The 23,376-nt window shown below is 36.4% G+C and overlaps 1 protein-coding gene and 2 pseudogenes across 3 annotated transcripts in view; 1 reads left to right on the forward strand and 2 right to left on the reverse strand.

The window, feature by feature from the left end:
• LOC306658671 (ATP-binding cassette sub-family C member 2-like) overlaps positions 1-3,254 on the reverse strand; it is a 95,160-nt gene extending 91,906 nt beyond the window's left edge. The window contains 2 exon segments of the mRNA XM_079135845.1: positions 956-1,129; positions 3,092-3,254. Of these exon segments, the coding sequence (XP_078991971.1) occupies positions 956-1,129; positions 3,092-3,124 (207 nt within the window). The 5' untranslated portion in view covers positions 3,125-3,254.
• Positions 3,255-4,468: 1,214 nt separating this feature from the next.
• LOC306658886 (ribosomal protein uL30-like) lies at positions 4,469-5,289 on the forward strand (annotated as a pseudogene). The gene is made up of 2 exons: positions 4,469-4,473; positions 4,556-5,289. The product of its transcript is annotated as a ribosomal protein uL30-like (transcript).
• Positions 5,290-21,110: 15,821 nt separating this feature from the next.
• Positions 21,111-21,992, reverse strand: LOC306660590 (etoposide-induced protein 2.4 homolog; annotated as a pseudogene). The gene is made up of 2 exons: positions 21,337-21,992; positions 21,111-21,225 (listed from the first exon to the last, which is right to left on the reverse strand). The product of its transcript is annotated as an etoposide-induced protein 2.4 homolog (transcript).
• Positions 21,993-23,376: the final 1,384 nt, after the last annotated feature.

A 23,376-nucleotide genomic window follows, 5' to 3' on the forward strand; every position in this document is an offset into this window, starting at 1 on the left:
ATATGAATCCCACCTTCTTTAGTCAAGCCCTTTTCTCCCTTTTAGGTTCTGGGTTACTGGAGGTGATAGTAAGTATGCTCATAGAACAACAGAATCTAATTTGCCCTTCTAAAAGACTGTTTAAAGATTAAGACAGGTAGAAAGAAAAAAACTAATGAAAGAAAGCAGATGGTAGATTTTATGAAGTAACCACAATTTTGATTGAAGACCTTAGGTTTGCAAAATCCCTTCCTGACTTAGTCCAGTGCTGCTGGCTGAGAGCTCCTTTCCTTGTTCCTACTGGTCTCTCTTGCATAGCTCCTGTCCTTTTCATTATTCCCCTACTCAGACTTGTTACCAGGCACACTAACCCTTCCTCTCTCCACTGTGAATGATCATCCTGCCTCATGGAATACTCTGGGAAAATGGAAAACCTATTTCAAATACAAGTTTTGGAAATGAGTGATGGTTGGATTGCTGCATGGTACAGAAGACATATCCTATAGCTCATTCTCACCTCATGGTAGGTGAAACTGAATTACAGTCTCCCGATTTCTTAGACTAGCTTAAGGATAGATGATCTAAGGGCTGGGGAGATAGCTCAGTTGCTAGGGTGCTTGCCTCACAAGCACAAGGCCCTGGGTTCAATCCCCAGCACGGGAAAAAAAAAAAAAAGATAGATGATCTAGTGTTCACTTCTCAAAGAACAAAAGGATAACAACAATTTGACTGTTAGTTGTTGTTTGTTTTTAGGGAGTCTACACCCATAAGAATTGAGTCACTAATTTTATGCAAAAATCAAAACTACTTTGACTAAGAAATATGACAAGGGGCCAGTGAGACATAGGTTACCCCCAGAGGATGGCTTGACCTGAGAGCAGCACCTGGGAGATCTGATTGAAGACAGGGAAGACAATAAGAAAATGTCTCTATTCTGTACCAAGGAATTAGAGTAACAAATAGTGGGTTACTGTACCTGCTTGGCGAGGTAGAATTTGGTTATAGGAGATCTCTTGTTCCTAGATTTATATACGTGGAGAAGTTGCCAAGGGGCCAGGAGCCAAAGGAAGCCCAAGGGAATCCACACCAGAACAGTTTGCTCAAAACATAGTGGCAGGTCTGCCTCTGGTGTTTTCAGGAAGGAGGAATTCTGGGAAATCAAATGGGAAGATTATTGGATACATGCACTTTTGAAGACAAGCCCATCCCCCAAAATACCTGCTTCCAAACAATCTTAATTCAACCCCGTATTCATATCCAGTCTTACCCTTTAACTATCTTGTATTTCCCTATTTATCCCCATTGATACAAATTCACCATTTTATGACATTGAGTGAGTTTTCTGGTCAACCCAAACTCTAAAAACCTATCTTCTCATGAATTTCTATATTAGTTATTTTAAGTAAAACTCAACATGACATTTGCCAAATTGTAGGAAAAAGGACTGTTCCTCAATCCAAAGGGGAGAATAGTTCCCTGGGTATAAAAACGTGTCCTTATTTAGTTTCTAGCCCTGGTTGAACTCACTGACAAATAAATGGTTAAACATGCAGGCATCAGACAGGCAGAATGCTTAGTCATACTGACATTTGACCTACCACAACCCAGAAGGCTAACATCAAAACCAAGCATTCCTGGCCAATTTCAGCATAGGAAGGACAATGGCACTATTGGATAGAAACCCGCTTTCCCAGCAAGTTTTGCACCACTCTCTGCATTCTGTGATAAAGTATCTTGCGGGGCAGTGGACTGAAACAGACCTTATTACCCTATGTACATGTATGATTACACAAATGGTTTGAATCTACATCATGCACAACCATAGAAATGAAAAGATGTACCACATTTGTGTACAATGAAGCAAAATGCAGTCTGTAAAAATAAACAAATAATTTTTTTAAAAAAGTATCTTGTGGGATGGGGGCGTAGAACACCAGGTCTTATATCCAAGTCTCTTCCTCTAAATACTTTTTACCTTTTTTTCATACAACTATTGGTAGACTCTTCAAAGAAAAGATTGACGCGCCTTGATAAGATCATTTGTCAGGTAATTCTTAGAATTCTTAAGAGATGGCCTGTCAAGGTAGTAGGACCTTCCAGTGGTATCCATGTCCTGGCCTTGAAGGCCTTGGGCCCCAGGTTATTCCTACCATACGAAGAACTGCTGCCGTGCTTTGCTATCTCATTTCTGTTCCTCTGATATCTATGTAAAGTTATCAATTTTAAAATTCAGAAGACTCGCTTAAGATATTTGAACCATATCATTCACCCCAGTTGATTCTGACTACGGGTGTTTGCAGACGACACTTCAAAGATAAAAATCACTAAGTCCAAGGTCCTTTCTCATTTTCTCTTACACTAAGCCATTTGGTACTGCTGATTATTCTGTTTGGAAACTCTGCTGTCTGTGGCTCCGTGATGTAACTATTCTTGTTCATTCTCTAAATACCTGACCTCTCCTTGAGTGGTATTTCTTTCTTCCCATCTCTAAAAACAAGATAGTCCAATTCTAATGGTTCATACATTATCTCAGTTCTTATAATGCCCAAATTGGCATCCCTGGTCTCAGCTTCTAGTCCATACTCTTAGTTGCTATTCCTCTAGAACATATGTTTTTAATACATATATATTTTTTAATTGACAAAATACCTTTATTTTATTATTATGTGGTGCTGAGGATTGAATCCAGGGCCTCATGTGTGCTAGGCAGGCACTCTACCACTGAGCCACAATCCCAACCCCTAAAACATATTATTATCATTTCAACATTAACATATCTTAGCCAGACGCGACTGTGGACCTTCCCATACTCTTTCTACCCCACAAAGTATACAACAATTCCCATTCCTGATGCTGAGGAAATTGGAAGTTGTTTCTCTATTTCTCTGTAGAAAAATTAATTTTGCCGTTAGCTTTTCCAAGAAAAGAGTCTGGGATATAATAAGCATATGTTAAAGAATAAATTATATTACCTTTCCTAAATGGTATATCCTCTGGAGATATACCAGATCTAACTTCTAATTTTCCTGGGGTTTTTTTGGTAGCCACTCTCACATAATGTATCGCTTGTTTTGAGTTTGAGAAGGTAAACAGGATAAATGTAATTTCTTACCCAAAATGTAGAGTTGCAGAAATTTTCCAACATGATCCCTGGAGTACTTCTGGAGTGAAAACTTCTCCCTCACCTTGTTTCTTCTTTGTTCTTTCCTCAGAGAGGGTGGATGAGAAGTGGCAATGTGTTATTTTCCATTCTGATGTCCCAATCTTCGAATTAAAGGCAGGTTTTCTGACCTTTCATCCCAACAATTTAATAGTTAACCCTGCCTGGATGCATGCTTACCTCATCCTACTTAGACAGACATGTGACTGAAGATTTTCAGGGACAGATAGACTCACCAGTTCTCAAAGTTCCCAGAGCCTCTGTATCCTGGCCATATACAAAAGGAACCACTGAAAGATTCCAGCAGAGCTAGCCAGCAAATCAGGAGCAAATCATTCTCCTGAGGACACGTGTCCTACAAGGGGTAGCATTGGTTAGAGGGACATACCTCCCTAAAAGTGTAGCTTTATTTGTTTGAAGGTCTTAGAGTTTATAGACATGTAAAATGTGCACACCTTTGTATTTTTTATGAAGAACATAGAACCTAAAACATGGTTAAAAATAGTTTAAACTTTTAAAAATCAGATTACAAAATAGCATGCCCCGTATGAAAAAATAGGTAGGTAATTTATGTGTTTATCAAAAAAAAATTTCACCTTAACTGGTTGGATTGTAGGTAATTTTTTATTTTCTTTTTTGCTTGCTTGTATTTTCTGGGATTTGTTTTTCAAAATTTTCAGATATCATTTGTGTGACAATATTTTAGGCAATTTTGTGGTAAAAATATATAACATAAAATGTTAACCATTTATAGGTATGTAGTTCATCAGTGTTAAATGTATTCATATTGTAATTCAGCCAATCCCCAAAAGTTTTCACCTTGCAAAACTGACTCTCTACCCATTAAATAACTCCCTGTTCTTCCTTCCTCCAGTAAAACACATGTTATTCTAATATAAGTTATCCTAAATTAATAGCAGCCATACATGCCTACCAACATATTAATGTATCAGTACCATAATTTGGAGGATCATGTGAAACCATTTTGGTTATCAACACAAATGCAAATATAGTCCTGAATTTGTGTAGTGGAACTCATTTACAAGGTCTTATTTATTCATTTATTTATTTATTTTACAACCAAATTAACTTCTAACTGTAGATTCAAGGTATACAGCTGAGCATTGCTATATTTCTTGAGACATAAATAAAAATACAAAAAAAATCTGTTAGGATGTAAAAAAAATATTCTCTTTGCTATAGAAGGCACAAGGCACTTAGTGACACAAGGAGAGAAAAAATCTGGAGCAGTAAATTCATTTTTTTCTTTTTCTAGAACACTGATGAATTAGAAACACTATTCTGTAACACACAGCTATTGGTGCTGTCATGACGTAAGACACTATCAGGTCTTATTTAATTGATCAAGAATATACTAGTTTTGAAACAGTAATCCCAGCTCTGGGAAGATGGCAGGGAAGAGCAAAGAAAAAAGATCCCTCTGGGTTCCAAAAAATCTCCTGAAAAAGAGGAAGGTTTTTCAGGCCCGCAAAGCTACCCAGGCAAAGCAAGCACTTTTGGTAAAGAAGGACAGAAAAGGAAAAGAGTTCGGATTTAAACGACTACAATCATTCTTACATGATTCCTGGCGGAAGAAATGTGACCAAGCGCGCATCAGATGATTAGAAGTAAATCCTCATGCTTTGGAGATGCCTGATAAACAGATCCTTGACCTTTGTTGCATGCACGTAAGGGATTAGTGGGGTGAGTTTACTGGTGCAGAGGACCATTGCAAGACTTCGTCTGAAGAAAGTATTTAGTGGTGTCTTTGTTAAAGTCACCAGCAAAGCCTAAAAATGCTACAGACAGTAGATCTGTATGTGACTTGGGGATTTCCAAATCTGAAGTCTGTCTGGGAACTTATCTTGAAATGTGGACAAGCAAAGGTCAAGAATAAGACCATCCACCAGAGAGACAACACAGTGATTTAGGAGTACCTGGGGAGTTTTGATGTAATTTGTCTGGAAGATCTCATTCATGAAATTGCCTTCCCCAGCAAGTATTTCTGGGAGATCGCTAGGTTCTTGTGCCCTTTCCACTTCTCTGTGGACCATCATGCTACCAAAAATAGAGTGGTCTTCCTGGAGGAGATGGGCCTACCTGGCCTATGGGGTGAATGCATCAATCGGCTCATCCACCAACTGAACTAAACCCAGACTATCTGAAAGCAGTGTGTTGGAAGCACGTGTTTTTGTTTGATGGAATTGTTATCAAGTATCTTTAGAGAAGATTATTTTCTGCCTTAAGAAACTGGAAGGAAAGGATTGGGGAAGAGACCACAGTTATGATCATAGCAGGCACCTATTGTCACAGCCCAGTTCCAAGGAAAATTCCATTGTTTTCTATCTCGACCACCTCTGCCTCTGAAACCAACACATGCCATGGAGAAAGGAGTCCTGCTTTGTCAGGGGTTTAATGTTGGTGAATGAATAACCCAAGCATGTATATAAGGCTCCCTAAGACTTGTAGCAGTTGACCAAGTCCAGGAGCATACTTGAATCTAGAGGTCCGAGAGCCTTGTTTTGAAAAGACTTGAAATACTTAGGAAGAAAAGCACAAAAACAAAGTGCTCTTTTGTCTCTGTTGTGAGTTCATGTTCCACCTTTTGAACAACAGCTTTATGAACTCTCAAATTTAAAAAAAAAGAATATACTAGTTTTGGTAATATTATCATTCAAATGACCCTCTTCCCCAACCCCTGAAATCCTATAAGGAACTCAAGGGTACTAGAGAACAGGAAGAAACCTTTCACTCAAGAACTTATTCAAGCACAATGCTTTTTTTGATGGCTTTTCTATATTAAAGACTGGGAGTATGGCTCAGTGGTAGAATACTTGCTTGGCACAGGTGAAGCCCTGGGTTCAATCCCCAGCATGGGGAAAAAAAAAAAAAAAGCATTAAATACAATAACTTCTGTTTGGAAAACACTAGAGTCTAGATAGACAAAATGTGACTAATTATTAAAAAGTTGTCTAGATGGTCTGGGGTTGTGGCTCAGTGGAAGAGCGCTTGCCTAGCACTTGTGAGGCACTGGGTTCAATCCTCAGCCCCCCACAAAAATTAAAAAATAGAAAAAAAGGTTTTGTGTTCATCTACAACTAAAAAAAATGTTTTTTTTGAAAAAAGAAGTGGTGTAGAAGGACAGACCTTGAATAATTTTCAAAAATACTAGGAAATAGAAGAATAACTATCTGCCAACCCCAACAAATCACAATTTGAAAAAAGATTACCCTAATCATGGTGATCATATTCAAAACCATATGAGAAGATTAGAATGGGAACATTGATAGAAGCAAGACCTGTTAATTCTCAGGTTTTTTTTTTTTTTTTTAATCTCATGTTGAGATAAGAATAATACCAAAATCAATAAGGGAAATCCAACTTTGGGGTCCCGTAGAGTGAATATGTTGGTAAGTTCATTACTTTGTTCTGTGGCAGATACAGACTGCATCCACACAAATTAACAAAGGAGTAAGGTATACTTTAATGTAGACATACATGTTTTAATGTATGCTTTCATGTCGGATCTAAGGGTAACCAGCACATGTTTTGGTCACCTTAAATTCATAAATGATAAAAAATTTTGCTACTAGTACCAGTGCATATTCTCAATTATTAACATCTGAATGATGACATTTGGGGATTTTGCAGGGAGGAGTACCAGGGATTAAACCCAGAGGTATTTAACTGCTGAGCCACATCCCCAGTCCTTTTAATTTTATTTATTTATTTTTTTTTTCTTTTTTTGAGATGGGTTTTGCTAAGTTGCTTTGGGCCTGGATAAATTGCTGAGGCTGGTCTTGAGCTTACGATCCTCCTGCCTCACCCTCCCAAGTTGCTGGAATTACAGGTATGCACCACCATAGTCTGTTAAGTGGTAACATTTTATTGGAACTTTCATTGCTATTTTCATATGAGATAATATTCTCGTGAGATATCTTATGATATATCCCATAAGATCATTTTCAATTTTAAACTTTCTTCAATGAGCATATGTCATCATATTGCATAGTTCTTATAAGGAGATAATCATAAGATAGACCTTCACATTTTTCTATGCCTATAACAGTGTGTAAGTGAATTAGGCCTTGGGTTGAGATAGTGGTCAAATATAGTCATATGTCTGACTATATATGGGGTCAGATATAGTCATAATGTCTGTATAGTGCCAAATGGAAGGGAAGTCATTACCAGGCATTGTAAATATGATATGATAACAAAACATCAGGGATCAAGGAGAGGGATGACTCAAGTATACAGGGGTGTCATGAGTCACTGCAAACTGTCTTTGGCCTAATATTCTGTACTATCATTTATACTGCTGTAAGAACCAAACATTATGAGCTAAGTGATATAATGAAAAAGTTGTACACATTATCACTAATGAAATATCCTAGTTAAAAAATAGAAACTAAAAGTGGTCAAACTCTAGATCTAACTCCCAGTTTATAAGAAATACAGGAATGTACTAAATGACCCAATGGAAATGTATTCAGCAAAATCCACATGGGATCCTGTGATATAAATGATTCCACTTTTTTTCCCCCTCTTGTTCTTTTCTGTGGCACTAGGGATTAAACCCAGGGCCTGTGTGTACACTAGGCAAACACTCTATCACTGAGCTACATCCCCAGTCTTCCATTTCTTAACAAAAAAACTTAAAGAAGAAAATGAATGAAACAGATAGATTAAAAGAGAATCAAGAGACATATAAGCCATATGTGGACTATATGGACCTTGGAACTGATTTTAAAACCAACTATATACAGCAAAGGAAATGAATAAAATCAAAGACAACCTACAAAATGGGATAAAATATTTGTAAACTCTATAAGGTCTAAAATATACAAGGAGTTTATACAGCTAAACAGCAAAAAAAAAAAAAAAAAAAAAAAAAAAAGCCAATTAAAAATGTACAAAGGACTTGAAAAATGCTTCTCTGAAAAAGACATAAAAATGGCCAATAGGCATACAAAAGAATGCTTAGTCACAAGTCATTAAGAAAATGTAAATCAAAACCACAATGAAATATCACCTATTAGGATTGTTATTATTAAAAATGCAAAAGAGGGCTGGGGTTGGGGCTCAGTGGTAGAGTGCTTGCCTAGCATGTGTGAAGCACTGGGTTCAATTCTCAGCACCCCATATAAATAAATGAATAAAATAAAGCTCTATCAACATCTAAAACTATATACATATATATATACATTTTTAAAAAAATGCAAAAGATAGGATTGAAGATGTAGTTCAGTGGTAGAACTTGTGGTAGCATGCATGAGGCCCTAGGTTTAATCCTTAGCACTAAAGCAAGCAAACAAATAAATACAAAAACATAACAAGCGTTAGCAAGAGAAAAGGAAACTCTGGTATGCTGCTGATAGAAATGTCAATTGGTGCAGCCATTATGGAAAACTATAGAATTTCCTTTAAAAATTAAAAATAGAACTACCATATGACCCAATAACCTCACTGGAGGTGGTAGCTGTGGTGAAATAAGATTGGCCATATGTTGATACTTGTTGAATCTGAGTGACACATAGGAGCTCATTAAATTCTTCTCATAATTTTTTAATGTACTAAGTATTTCCAGAGTATAAATTTTTAAGCTTTGTAAAATATTAGATATAAGTCACAACATTTGGTTTTCCTCTAACAAAATATAACACAGAAATGAGCTATCCTACTAGTGAGGACCCAAATGGGAGTCAGGAAGATGGTTTTGTTGAGGACTGAACAATGGTTATGATACCTTAAAACAGCACCAATGCTTTGCTGCAAGGGTGGTATTTTAACTGAGCTTTCCAAGAAATACCTAAGATAGGGATATAGTATGGTCATGAAACTTTTGCACTTCTTTACAGTAAGAGGATGAGTCTACTTCCATACATTTGAATATGAAATTTTCTTTGATCAGTAAGATATGGGGTAAGTTATGAAGCCCCAAACTGCAGAATTCTTGCAGAGTTTACTTCAGTCTCTTGGAATGCTTCCTCTATGATGACTTAACTATAAAAAGATGAGACATTACAGATTTATCTGTCCTTGAGTACACACCCACCATTGGAATGAAGTAATCCGGGCTTTGGGGATGGCACCAGTCAGAAAAGAATATCTCCCAAATTAACAAGTGAGTTATAACTCCGACAGAGAACACATGGAATGTAGCCTTTGAATCACCTCTTTAAAAGCCCCCTATTATTGCTAATGGACAGAATTACAGCCTCTGGGACAAGAGTCCCCTGTGTTTCTCCTTTGCTAGCAAAGCAATAAACTTTACTTTCTCTCAAAAAAAAAAAAGGCCAAGACATCATGTGGAAGATAGGTCACATGGAGAAAGATTGGGTAAGACATCCCAACTCTTCCAGCTGAGGCCCTAGATTGTGAGTAAAGCCATCTAGGATCATTTACTCCTCAGCTGACTCCCAGCTGAATGCAGATACATTGGTAAGCCCAGGCAAAAGCAGCAGAAAAAACACACAATCAACACACAGAATTATGAAAAATAGTAAATTGTTGTTAAGACATGAACTGTTAGGCTCCTTTTTAATGCAGCAATAGGTAACTGAAACAGAGGAGGAGGGGTACTTTTATGCTGGGTTGAAATTCTGCATGAATGAATGAAAGCAAAAAACAGTGGAAATCAGATTATTACTGTTAATGGAGACCCCTATGTGTCCACAGACCAATGAACTTAAAAAACTAAAGTTTTACTGGGTAGGAGGAACCAGAAGTTTAGTATTTTGTTCACTCTACTTCAATCAAGTTGAGGACTAATTTTATAAAATATAGCAGTTTTAAAGGCACACTAAGGGAGTCCTCCATTTGGGATCTGGAAAGTTAAAGCACAGACTACAGAAGTTCCTTGGTATCCCTTTAAAATAATCTTTCTTAGGAAAAGACAGGATATAATGATAAAGTGTTAATAAAATCCCACTGGAGTAGTTTTAAGTTTAATACAAGAAGAAAGGATGAATGAAGTTGGCTTATTCAAACTCCAAACTCTGGCTTGAATATAAAAGAATCACAAGATCCTGCTGCTCTCCTCATACCAGAAGGAAAATGCTGGAAAGATGACCTAATTGCAGATTCTTAAAAATCTATCAGTGAAGACAGAAAGAAACCTAAATGAACCAAAGTGGAGGTTGTCAAAAGATGGCCAGTGGACTAAATCCACCTGATCCATTTTTGTTTGACCCTGAAGCTAAGAATGGTTTACAAAATGTAAGAAATATAAAATGAAATTTTAAAAATTCAGTGAGAACAGATGCTCAATTTTACCTCTTAGCCTGAAAAACCCCAAATCCTCCCTATGTGATCCTTTATAAGAAGAGTGTGCCAACCCCTGAACTAAACTAAAATGGCAGGACAGAAGAGAGCCACAACCTTTCATCTCTGAAACAGGTAGGAGAAGGGGAAATCCACCATTTTTGAGAAAAATGGTTTTGAGAAACCAGGCTTACTTCTGACAAATTTCAAGGCCATGTGTGAGATAACAGATTAGAATCTAGGGGAACTCCAGAAACAACCTGACTGCACTACCCTGAACTCTTTTTCCACTGGCATTTGCCAAGTGCTAAGAATAGTATCACCAAAAGGGAATGAAGGAGTCAGGAAAGCTGAGAGAACCCGCGGGAAATGTATGCTTTTGCCTACAGAAGACTAAGCAGGTCAAAAGAACTGAGAGAAACTTCATTATTAGTCCACCTTTGCAGAGAGAGTAAGGCAGACCCAACTATTCTTGAAAAGGCCAAGGGAGGCAGCAGGGCTGAGTATTTCTCAGAACACAGAATGGGAAGGGCTGACAGTGGGGCTTTAAATAGGGAGAGATCTCCCACAGTTTGGAAAGCAGCTCATTTGACTGTGAAACAAAGGCAGATCTCTGCAATCTCCTCAGTGCTCTAATTTTAGACTTGAGGAATAAGAAAGATTTTCTGAGCAGCTATGTTAGGAGGAAATTAATACAATGGACTATTATCTTGATTGGAAGTTATAATTATCTACCTTTCTATCATCTATCTAGCTCTTTGAGATGGTATTTTGCTATGTTACCTATGCCTGCCTGGAACTCCTAGGCTCAAGAAATTCTCCTCCTAAGCTGGGATTACAGGTGTTATTAGTATGCTGGGTTTATAATCTTGTTTTTTGTTTAATTTTCCCCCCAGTGCTAGGAATTGCAATCAGGGCCTTGTGCGTGCTAGGCAAGCACTCTACCATTGAACCACATCCCCAGGCCTCATGTTTTTTTTAAAGCAGTAAAAATACATATACATTCATATGTAGTACTATATATATAGTACTTAAAATATTCTAAGTAATAAAAAGAAGAAAGGGTAGAAGATATAAACATTCATCAAGACAAACTGCTTAAGTATAAAATTTGTACTGACATGGTTTATATAGATAAATACATACATGCACATACATACATACATATATGTTTAGAATTAAATGAAAAAATTAAGTGAACTAATCCACATGTAAGGAGTTTGGAAATCACTACTCTGTCCCAACAATAAAAATATGAAGAAAAAAAAAACTAGAAAAAAATCAACCACTCTCTTTAGAGCTGTAGAGATGTGAGGACATGGGGAAAACCACTTTCTTCGAATTAGAGAGACAAAGAGAAATACCAAGAATCACAAATTATCTGAGCAAAAAGAGAAACCAGTGCTGAGGCAGAAAAACCTGAACTATAATTGATCAATTACTGAAGAAGGCTCAGTGTAGAAGAATTTGGGAGAAATCTCCAGAGTGATCCAGAAACTCAGATCTACATAAACAAAGGAAGAACATTGGAGAAGAAACATAATGATAAAATTTTTTAAATATTTTCTTTCTTCTTAATGTAAAAAATGGCAGTTTGTTCAAAATAATAATAGTAACATCTATTTGCATATACTACAATATATGTAAATATACCACAGTATTCCAAAACTGAGGCAAGAGGGTCACAAGATCAAGGCCAGCCTCCGCAAATTAAGGATACTGTCTCAAAATGAAAAATGAGAAGGACTGGAATGTAGTTCTGTGATAGAGCATACCTGGGCCCAACCCCCAATACTGTAAAAAAATATATAAGTAAATAAATAAAACCACAAAGGAAGATAAAGAATGGAAAAAGAAAATAGGAACAAAGAATGAAGGCAACAAATAGGAAACAGTAGCAAACATGGTATTAACCCAACTATATTAATAATCACATTAAACATCAATAGTCTAAACAGCTGACAAAGGAATATTATTCAAAGAAATGAGTTATCAAATCATGAAAAAATATGTAGGAAACTTAAATGTATATTGCTAAATTAAACAAATCAATTTGAAAAAACCACATACTATAGAATTTTTACGGAGTAAAACTATGCTTTCTGATACTATTATGGTGGATACACCTCATAATAAATTTGTCCAAACCCCAGATTATAACAAACCAAGAATGAACTGAAAGGTAAACTATGGGCTTTAGGTGACAATATTATGTCAACGTCAATTGAAACAAGTGGAACATCTCAGTGAGGGATATTGAAACTGATGAAGGGCAGGCTATGCATGTGTTGGGCAGGGGGGGGTTTATGGGAAATTCTTGTGCCTTCAGCTCAATTATGCCGTGAACTCAAGTTGCTCTAAGAGTTAAAATCTGTTTTTAACAAGTCAATGGCAGAATAGTATGGGTAGCTTCTTGATTAAAAAAAAACATTTATTTACATTTATAGAATCAAACACTATAAATGTTCATACAAGTGAACTCTTAATAGTGGTTATCTTTGGGGTGTGAGAGAGCAGGAACTTCTGAGACTTCTACTTTTTATATTACATATTGGAAAGCTGGGAATAAACATCCAACTCCTGTGGCCAAAAATAGGTTCTAAAAGAATTTAACAAAAGTTGCTGCAACACCATTATCTGCAGTCCTTTTGAATCATGGAGAACAATAAAAGTATCAAAAGATTTAACTGAGCAAATGCCTTAATATTTTAATCAAAATATTTTAAAATGTTTAATATTTGTAATAGGAAGATGCTGAAAAATCACAGAAAAGTTTGACATTACCTACTAGAAAGATCAGGAAAGATTGATTAGATACAGAATGGTTTTTGATTTTTAAAAGATGATCACTAAGAATCAGAATGAATACCTTTAGAACAAAGCATAGAATCAAATTTAAATTTTTTTTATTATGTGATCATCAAATTGGCAGTAGGCTTCATGTATCTTGAGCTTAACAAGGCATCTGACAAGATATATCATGATTCCTACATACTTCAAGAAATTAAAAAGTCAAAATTTTGTGATACATAGCTAAAGCTATACTTGAGGAAAATTTATAGCTTTAAATTATTTACCAGAAATTTCCATAACATCTATCACAGTTGTACCAAAATTTTTAGGTTATAGGTCATTTTATTTTAAAAAGTGTAATCAGTTTTTAACAATAAAATATATTGAAAAAAAAAAAAGAAAGAAACTTGAACTGGATGAGAGCATATTTACAAAGATCTTTAGCTGGTTTAACAATTACATATTCATAGAAACTAACAGGATGACATAACCTGAGGGAGGTCTACTGGCATTCTTAGAGGGTCTGAAGTAGCTCCATTACCTGCAACATTCTGATCAATGACTAGAGGCATTAAGAGAATTTATATTTAATGGATAGCTATTATATGTGAACATCTTTATAGGTTTCTTAAGTAACAAATACATTTTTACATTAGGCACTCTAAAGATTTTTATCTCATTTAATTCTTCCAACAATTTTATGTGATAGGCATTTTTATTTTGGCTTACCAGTGAGGCAACTGAGGTTCAGAAAAGTTAAGAAAATGATCCTACAACTCATAATTTGCAAAGAATAATACTCGACATATGTCAGAAACACCAACAGATATCCTCCTGCTCCCTAGCGAGGTAGAAGGTACAGGAGAAAAGCTATCTACTCTGGGGAGAAGGTTCAATCAGAAGATCTGTAAGATTTTATGATTTAATGAAAACAAAATTTATGAAAAAGACAAAAATAGTAAAATAGTGTGACAATTCCTTTTACCTAAGGACACACCATAGGATTTCTTCAAATCACAAGCTCTTCTAGTGCCATGAAGATCTGATCTTAATACAACATAAAACACACAAATTTTTAGGAATACTCCTATTAGATAAGGCTTTATATATACTGGCGATTGAACTCATGGGTGCTTTAGCACTGACCTATATCCCCAACGCTTTTTATTTATTTATTTATTTTTAAATTTTAAGACAGGGTATCACTAAGTTGTTCAGGGCCTCATTAAGTTGCGGAGGCCTCGAACTTGCAATCTTCCTTCCTCAGCCTCCTGAGACACTGGGATTATAGACGTGTGCCTCTACACCCAGCTACCATTCATATTTAAAGGTTGTACTAACAAAGACTGCAAGACATACATAAAAGAGTCAGAAAACTGGTCTTATGTAAAATACTTTGTCTCAAATCTCCTAGTCTCAAAAAAATCTCTTCCTAATGGGTCAGTGTGTGTATACTCTAAATACAGTCATGCACCACATGAGGATGCTTCAGTCAAGGATGGTGTATACCATGATGGTGGTCCCCCACGATTCTGCTGTCTACTGATATAGCTGTCTTGCTTTGTGTAAGTGTACTCTGTGATGTTTGCACAACATTTCCTAGGGACTCATTTCTCAGACACATCCTTGTTTGTTAATAGTGCATGACTGTAATTGATTACAGAGAGAATTAAGTAGAAGAAAATGTATAATCAGAATGACTCCCAGAAAAATATGCTGCATCATCTCTACTTAGCAAGCAAATTTTGATTAGTAACTTATTAATTAAAACACTTTTTAAAAGCTATAGAAATTTGCTTAACATTTAAGATAGATAACCAAAGGGTTATACACTTCTGGTTAATGATTAGATGGAGATTTAAGGAAGGTTTTCTTTCTTGTGCAATATCTTAAGATACCCAGATTTATGTGACAACAATAAAAAGATTGTTTATTTCTTCCTTCACATTTTTAAGTTGGGCCTGAAAGTTTATGTTGTTTATTAAAAAGAACACGTACTTTAAAAAAATAACATAGGTTATTTGAGGATGTAGTTCAGTGGTAGAGCACTTGGGAGGCCCTGGGTTCAATCCCCAGTACTGCAAAAATAAATAATGAAAATTATTAATGGTACAGAATCATATTCCTAATAGATTCAAAGCCTTTAACTTTCAACTAACTAGTGAGAATGAGATATACTTTTTTTTTTTGGACAGCAGAATATCAACATAGAAAATAATAATTTAGTTCTTTATTTTGCATCATCCCATAAAATATATTCTTTATAGTCCAAAAAACAACAGAAGAAAACACACTAGCTTAAAGGAATATGCACTGAAGGGAGAAACACTGAATTCCAGAAAAAAAAAAAAAACAAAAGAAGAAAGGAGGGTGATCTCAGAACACAGAGAAATATATTTATATAATTTTTCTTAATTTTCAAAAGGGAATTTTATAAATACAACAAAAATTAACATGATGCAGCCAAATAGAAAACATATCTGACATAAATATTATGGGGCAATATATAAGTAGCAAATTATCACATGGAAAAACATGTACCTTTAGTAGCAATTAAGTACAAGTAAATTATTTAAAAGTTATACAAGAAAAAAATTTTTTTTTGAGATATGATCTGGCCCAGTAGCCCTGGAACTCCAGGACTCAAGAAATCTCCTGCCTTGTGAGTTGCTGGGAATATAGGCATGTGTCATGCCCAGAAAGAGATTATTAATAGTGATTGCTTTCAGGAGAACTAGAGAACTGAAGAAAGTAAGCTTTCATCACAAAAATAGCATCACAAAAATAACCTTGTCAAAACAGTTTGTTGCTAATCAAGAGTTGTCTATTTACCTTGTGGTAAAAAAAGCAAGGCTAGGGTAGGAAGATCAAAAGTTCAAAGCCAGCCTCAGTAATTTAGCGAGGCCTTAAGTAACTTAGTGAGACCCTGTCTCAAAATAAAAAATAAAAAGGGCTGGGGATGTGGCTCAGTGGTTAAGTGCCTCTGGGTTCAATCCATGATAACAAAAACAGAAATCTTTAATTTCAATCTTAAATTTTTTTACTATGGGTGTTGCTTCCAAAGAGTAGCATATGATTCTGGGCTAAATAAGTAAAATGTACTATTTTCATAATCATGATTTTTTTTACTTCAGAGATAATTGTATCATTTATTTAAGAGTCCACTCTGTTCCCCTTTGGTCTACAAAAGAAGGGAAGGGTCATTACTTCAGTATCTTGTGAGTGGACCCAAGAGAATGACTTGAAAGATAGTCAATAGGATGACTTATTTATACGTGCCCTATCTTCACAGAAATAATAATTTACTTCTAAATAATTTCAAGGTATAAAGTACACTCTCTAGAAAACTGACTGCACTCAGTGACTTCAGTGAGCAATCAGGAGATTTAGAGGCCTTTGAACTCAGTTGAACCAAGAGACTTACTAGTTAAGATTGTTTTCCTAAAGATAAGATATCTATGAAATCAGTGGACTGTCATACTGTACAGAGCTTTGGAATTCCTTAACACTAATAAGGTAGGTTGTCAAAGAAACTGCTAGAACAGAAACAAACTCATCCTGTAACTATATTAAGATTCCAAGAGAGGGTATACCCAAATCAAAGTGGCTTGAATGAAAATATTTGTTGATTTAAATCACCAAAACTCAGAGATGGAAGAGTTCTCAGAACTAACTTATTCCAGTGACTCTACTCCATCTTCCTCTCTCATTCTTTTGAATGTGTTCTCTTTGGGTAAGATGGCTAAAGTAGTTTCAGAACCTTCTCTATACACCATAACACACAGTAAAAGAGGGGAAGGGTCATTTTCAGAAGGTGTTCCAGTATTAGAAGCCATCAGCAACCCTCTTCTGATATCTCAATGGCACAAGTTCCTGACTCAATTCCTTATCAGGAGGATGAAGTTGCCCTTAATTAGGTCCATCTCTGAAGCTGTGGCTGAGGACAATGTAAAGCACATAGGCTTTATGGAAGAATGATTTCGACAACAAAATCAGAATTGGGAAAAGAAGGAGGGAGAGATGAAGATGAATAAGAAATCCGCTATGTGTCCTTTAGGAATAAACCCTTAATTCTCTTCTAGTCCAGTCTCAGGGTAATATAGGTAACAGTCTCAACTATTTACTGTCATGTTATAAAGGAATTTAAAGAGACTTACACAAACTATAAGAGGATAAAACATGAGCGATGCAAAAAAGGACAGAGAAAAAGATGAAGCAAGTGACAATGTAATATACAAAATTCATTCAACATGATCCTGTCCAATGTGGATTGCAAATTTGATTCTAACTTTCTGTCCATGAAAAGGGGAAAACTTAATGAGTAACTATATCATTCAGGCCTCTTTTTGTTGCAAACTGGCATAAATTTACAAAAATCAAGAAAAGGAAATATATTGGCTTATTTAATAGAAAAGTATATGAATAGTCCTAGTTCGAGGAACAGATGGGTCCAGAGACTTGAACCAAGTCCTCAGGACATTTGCCTCTGTTGATTTCATTCTCAAATAGGCTCTTCCCACTTGAAGGTAAAGATATACACAAAAGCTCTAATCTTACATAGTCCTATGGCCAGTAATTCTATGGACAGTGGGGGTTTGGGGGTAGCTGACAGCTCCAGAAAAAATCTTTGGTAGGATTCCGAATGACCTTGTTTGTGTTGAGTTTCCTTCTCCAGCCTAACGGGTATGAACAAAGAAATGAGGCATCCTGTCTGGATAGCTTAGTCATGTGCCCTCTCTGTGGGCAAGGGAAGTAAATATACATTATTGACAATACCTCCAGGAAAGCACCATTATTCAGGAACAGCTTCAGAAAGAATTAGGAAGACAAAAGAGAAAAAAATCTTTATAATGACACAATTCCATATATATAAAATTACACCAATTGTTTAGAAGTCCAGTTACTCCTCAGGCTAATACTCAAGGAAAAGCAAATGTCTCCTCGGGAATTCAATAACACATATAGACAGCTGTTTTCTAATACATTTCCAATATATAGTAGTAGCATAATGCCAATGTGGCTTTAAAAAAAAAAAAAAAAAGTCCGTGAGGGACCAGAGCAATGGTATAAATATACAAAGCAAATATACAACTGTTCTTGATTTTATCCAACTTTAAGATTTGACATCTGCATGAGAATGGGTGGAATGGATATTCTTTGGATGTTTTAGTCAAAACTCTCAGCCAAGCATGGTTGTTACACACCTCTAATCCAAGCAATTTGGGAGGCTGAGGCAGGAGGATCATAAATTCAAGGCTGGCCTCAGTAATTTAGCAAGACTCTATCTCAAAAAATAAAAAGGATTGGGGATATGGTTCAGTGGCAAAGTGCCCCGGGCTTAATCCTCAGTACCCCTCCAACAAACAAACAAAAACCCCAAAACTTCTTGGTTGCAGGGAAGAAAAATCTATTCAAATGAGTATAGCCATGAATGAGAGAATAATTTTAAAAATTATTATGCTTCCACTCGTGTCAGACCTTTTCCTTTTGTTGTCTTGTCACATCTCAGGGAAATGATATAGTTTTTGGTCTCTTTCAGGGATAAAAAGTTCCAGACCAATCTAATAAAAGCTTCTTTCTCACATGTTTTAAACAGCTTAAGATACAAATTATATGCAATACAATCACTTATAGTATACAAGTCAATGGTTTTTAGCATAGTCACAGAATTGCACAAACATCACCACCATCAATTTGGGAAATATTTTTATTACCTATCAAAAAATCTCATACCCAATTTACAGCTCCCCTTTCTTGGTTCAGAAACCAGCTATTACTGGGGAACAAAGTGCCATTCCTTTTATCATTTTTCATTATCATTCAATTCCTCCTCCCCTAACTCTAGGATTGGGGAAGGGAGGTGAGGACCAGGGAAAAGAATATAAAGTAGTTTTACTGAGCTGACAGGGTGACCAGTCTTCCAGTTTGTTAGGATGTAGGAATTTCTTTTTTTCCTCCTCCTCTTCCTCCTCCTCCTCCTCCTTTTCCTCCTCCTCCTTCTTCTTCATTTAAACCAGGGATTGAACCCAGAGCACTTAATCACTGAGCCACATCCCCCCCCCACTTTCTTTTTTTTTTTTTAAGAATTTTCTATTTTGAGACAGGACCTCACTATGTTGCAGAGACTGGCTTTGAAATTGTGATCTTTCTGCCTCAACCTCCCAAGCTTCTGGGGATGTAGGAATTTCAATGCTAAACTTGGAAAAGATCTAGGCAAACTGGGCGCACGTCGCCATTCTATGGGCTGGTGTATAATTTACTCCTTCCTGCTTGATCAAGGGCTAACCATCGAATGCTTTGTTTAGCTGCTTTTCATGTGTCCAGCTGCTTTCCAGATGTCAATCCTGAAGGACAACATTGGAGGAGAGGATTGGAGGATATGCTCTTCCACTAGTAGTAATGTTAAGTTTGATTACTGGGTTAAGGTGACAACAAGCACATATTCAAATATAATGCCACCGTTTCTACTTTTTTTATTAATGAATAATTTATAAGGTGATATTTTTGTGCCATGTGGCTGTTTAACTCCCAATCAACATTTTACCTAAGAATTTTAGCATCGATAATCTTTAACTGATTTATTTATTTCATTAGGTGTTGCAAAATGATTATTCTCTAAAAGAATGCTGTGGACATTTAGGTACCAAGTTTTTGTGTGGACATACAGTTACAGCTCTCTGGGGTATATACTTAAAGAGTGGAATTGCCAAGTGATAGAACAACTCTGTTTAACATTTTGAGGAATTCTCAGGTTGCACCATTTTACATTCCTAGTATATGAAGGTTTTAGTTGCTCCGTATCTTTTCCAACAGTCTTTTGGATTATAGTCATTCTAATGGGTATAAAGTGGTATCGCATTGTGGTTTTGTTTTGTATGTCTATTCTCCTTGCCCATATTTAGTCTCTTAAAATGACAGGTAAACATCACCAATCACAGTTTTAATAAGTTACCCCTTTAGTTCCTATTTGCAGCACCCAATATTCCTTTGAAATACCAGCCAAGCCTCTCTTGTCAGTGACCAACAGTAAATTTCCACCCTCTAGAGTTGAAAAGTGCAGGTTCTCTGAGCATTCTGTGTTATAGTGGCACTTGTCCAGAACTGGTACCTCTTTATAGCTGGGGAGTTTTAAATGAACCAATGAAAAGGCTTTTTCCCCTTCAAGGGGAAGACAGAAAATTACTCCTCAAAGCCCAGCCAATCTGACTGTGATGTCTTTCATTCTGTCCCATCTCTTCAGGTTCTTTTTTTTTTTTTTTCTCCTTTCTTTTTCATTTACTTTTTTGCAGCAGAATAAGAGAGACCAAAACCTAACCTGAGTTACACGAAACGAGACAGAGATGGCTATAAAGGGAGTAAAAAAGGAGCAACAGAGATACTCCTTCACCTCCCACATCCAATGTATGTGCTTGACAGAAAAACAACAAAAATAAATCCACAAAATACAAGGCTAGAATTACAAAATCCCTTCATCCAAGAGTGCTGGAAGGCAGGAAGGAGAGGTGGGAAGGTAGATGGCACAGGGAGAAAAAGTATTCGAATCAGTCCAGGCACAGGCCTGGCAAATGCTAGAAAACAGCTGCAGAAAAAAACTGAGGTTCTTTAAAGACACAGGGTGGTATTAAACCACATACTGGGGGGTCAGGAAGATTCTGCCTTATGAGCACCAGAGACAAAAATTCTAATTCCTCAAAGAGAAGAGAATACACAGAGCACCCTTGGCAGAGGAGGACAGAGAAAAAGAGCTGCCACAGCCTCCTTCCAATCCGCCCATCCTCTGGATGGCAGACAACCCGGTGGCCTGCCACAGCCTCCGGTTTGGCAGGAGATGGATGTGGTAAAGGGAACTTTGCAGAGGTTGAGCTGCTTAGGGTGGACTTCAGGTAGACTGTCTTGTGGATGAGTCTGGTGCTTAAGAAGACCACCAAGGCAAACATGTGCAACTGGAAAAGGTATGCTTTCCCAGGGGTCTTTCCTTCATTAGCACTGATAAAAATAAAGGAAAGAGGATAGAGAAGAGGCAGCTGCTGATAATATATGAAGATTGCATTGCTGTGAGGAAAGCAAGGGGAAACCAAATTTAAAGTAGTAAGTTCAATTCCTTTCTATGTTTGACAACAGCTGGTGCATTTCAATTCCTTTATTGAACAAACAATATTCAAAACAGTACAGTGAGTAGAGAAGGGACATATAAAACAATCTGACCAGCTGACCAACAAGATGGGTGGGAAAGAGACTCACAAACATAAGGAAAAGAGCCTACAGCAAAAGGTTGAAGGGCATGTCAGCAATTATCTTGTTGACACTAGGGAATGGATGAGGTTTCCTCCCTGATACCTCATATGCTAGGCCAGCAATATCTTGAAACCAAATGGCATTCACAACTTTGCTAAGCACAGACAGGGCAAGCACCCAGAGAGCACTGAAAATTGATGTGAGGAAGAAGTCCAGCTACAACCAAACACCTCCATGTAATGAAGGATCATCAATAATTCAGGCTGTTAGTGACTGAAGCACAGGAATAAACACATGATACAACAAGAGGAGACTGAACCACAATACTCCAGCACAGTACTGGAAAATTCTACTAACAATAGGTGGCTCACTCGCTTGCTTCTTCTCTGTACTCTGGGCTCTCCTCTTCACCAAGACACTACTTGCCTTTCTTCAATGTTGCTCCTTTCTCTTCTGCTGGATTCAAGCATCTAACTTTGAGATGGCATAAATACCCACCATGGAGTCTTTGATTTCCCCCGCCAAGGTCCTGGAGAAAGATTTTGACACTGTCAGCCATCTCCATCCATACTGTCAGCTACACAGAAGAGCAAGAAGCATCCCCAAATCTCTCATCCTGAAGGACCCTTCCAACAATCCCCAAATGGTCACCAAGATGAAACTGGAGTTTTGAGATGAGACTAGATTCCATGTTTTGCAATTTACTTTTTGGTTCTTGTCTTGCAAATTTGAAGAATAAAATCCATGGATGATCATGGAAGGGAAGAGCAAATGGAGTAGTATTTATTTGAGAAGAGGCAGAACTCCTTCCATGCGGAGGGGTCCAGATAGCAGATAAACCCCTAATTCTTTTAGATTACTATTACAAATTGAATTCTCTTATTGCATTTTATGCTTGCTCATTGCTAGTGTACAGCAAAAACTGTTTTGTATATTGATCTTATATCCTGCAAACTTGCTGAATTGTATATTAGTTTTAGTGTGTACGATGTGTGTATTCCTTAGAATTTTATGTCATTTGCAAAAAAATCATGTTATTTGCAAATAGCATTTACTTTTTCCTTTCCAATCTGGATAATTTTTCTTTTCCTTGCCTAACTGCCCTGCGTGGACAATGTCAACTGGAAGTGATGAGAATAGACATTTTGTTTTGTTCCTGAAGGAGAATTTAGAGAGAGAATACTAAGTACAGTATTAGGTATAGAGTTTGTTGTTTTTTTGTAGATGCTCTTTATCAGGTTGAAGAAGTTTCCTTTTATTCCAAATTTTTTGAGTATTTTTACCATGAAAAGGTGTTGAATTTGGTCAAATGCTTTTTCTGCAATTAAGGTAGTCATGAAATTTTTGTCCTTCAGTTTGTTAGTACACTTATTACATTGCTTGATTTGGGGATGTTAAACCAGCCTTGTATTACAAACAGGCAATTACAACATCTGCTACTTAATTCCTAAAGAAAGCACAAATCTTCCTTAAAACATCTTTACTATTCTGAGTTATCATGTCACCTAATCTCTTTCCCAAAAGACCCAAAGAAATTTTAATTTTTTAAAATAATAACTGACCCCCAGTAAATCTAATGTCTCACCAAAACTGGAGTTCAGCAAGGTCTCATTCTAATAAATTTCCCTATGGTAGAGAAAAATGATTTGCAGCATACTTAATCAGCATTCAATGAATTGAATGGGGGATTATTGGATTGGGGAATCTCAGATGCCAAGAGAGTCAAATCAGAAATTGTTTTGTTATCAAATAAACCATTAACAGATATTTTTTACATACAAAGTTTTTATTCCTTATTTCTTTTTTTAAATTTTAATTTATTTTTATTGTAAACAAATGGGATACATGTTGTTTCTGTTTGTACATGGAGTAACAGCATACCATTTGCATAATCACACATTTACATAGGGTAATGATGTTTGATTCATTCTGTTATTTTTTCC

This window comes from Sciurus vulgaris (assembly GCF_902686455.1).
Source record: "Sciurus vulgaris genome assembly, chromosome: 4".
In the NCBI taxonomy this organism is placed as follows: domain Eukaryota; kingdom Metazoa; phylum Chordata; class Mammalia; order Rodentia; family Sciuridae; genus Sciurus; species Sciurus vulgaris.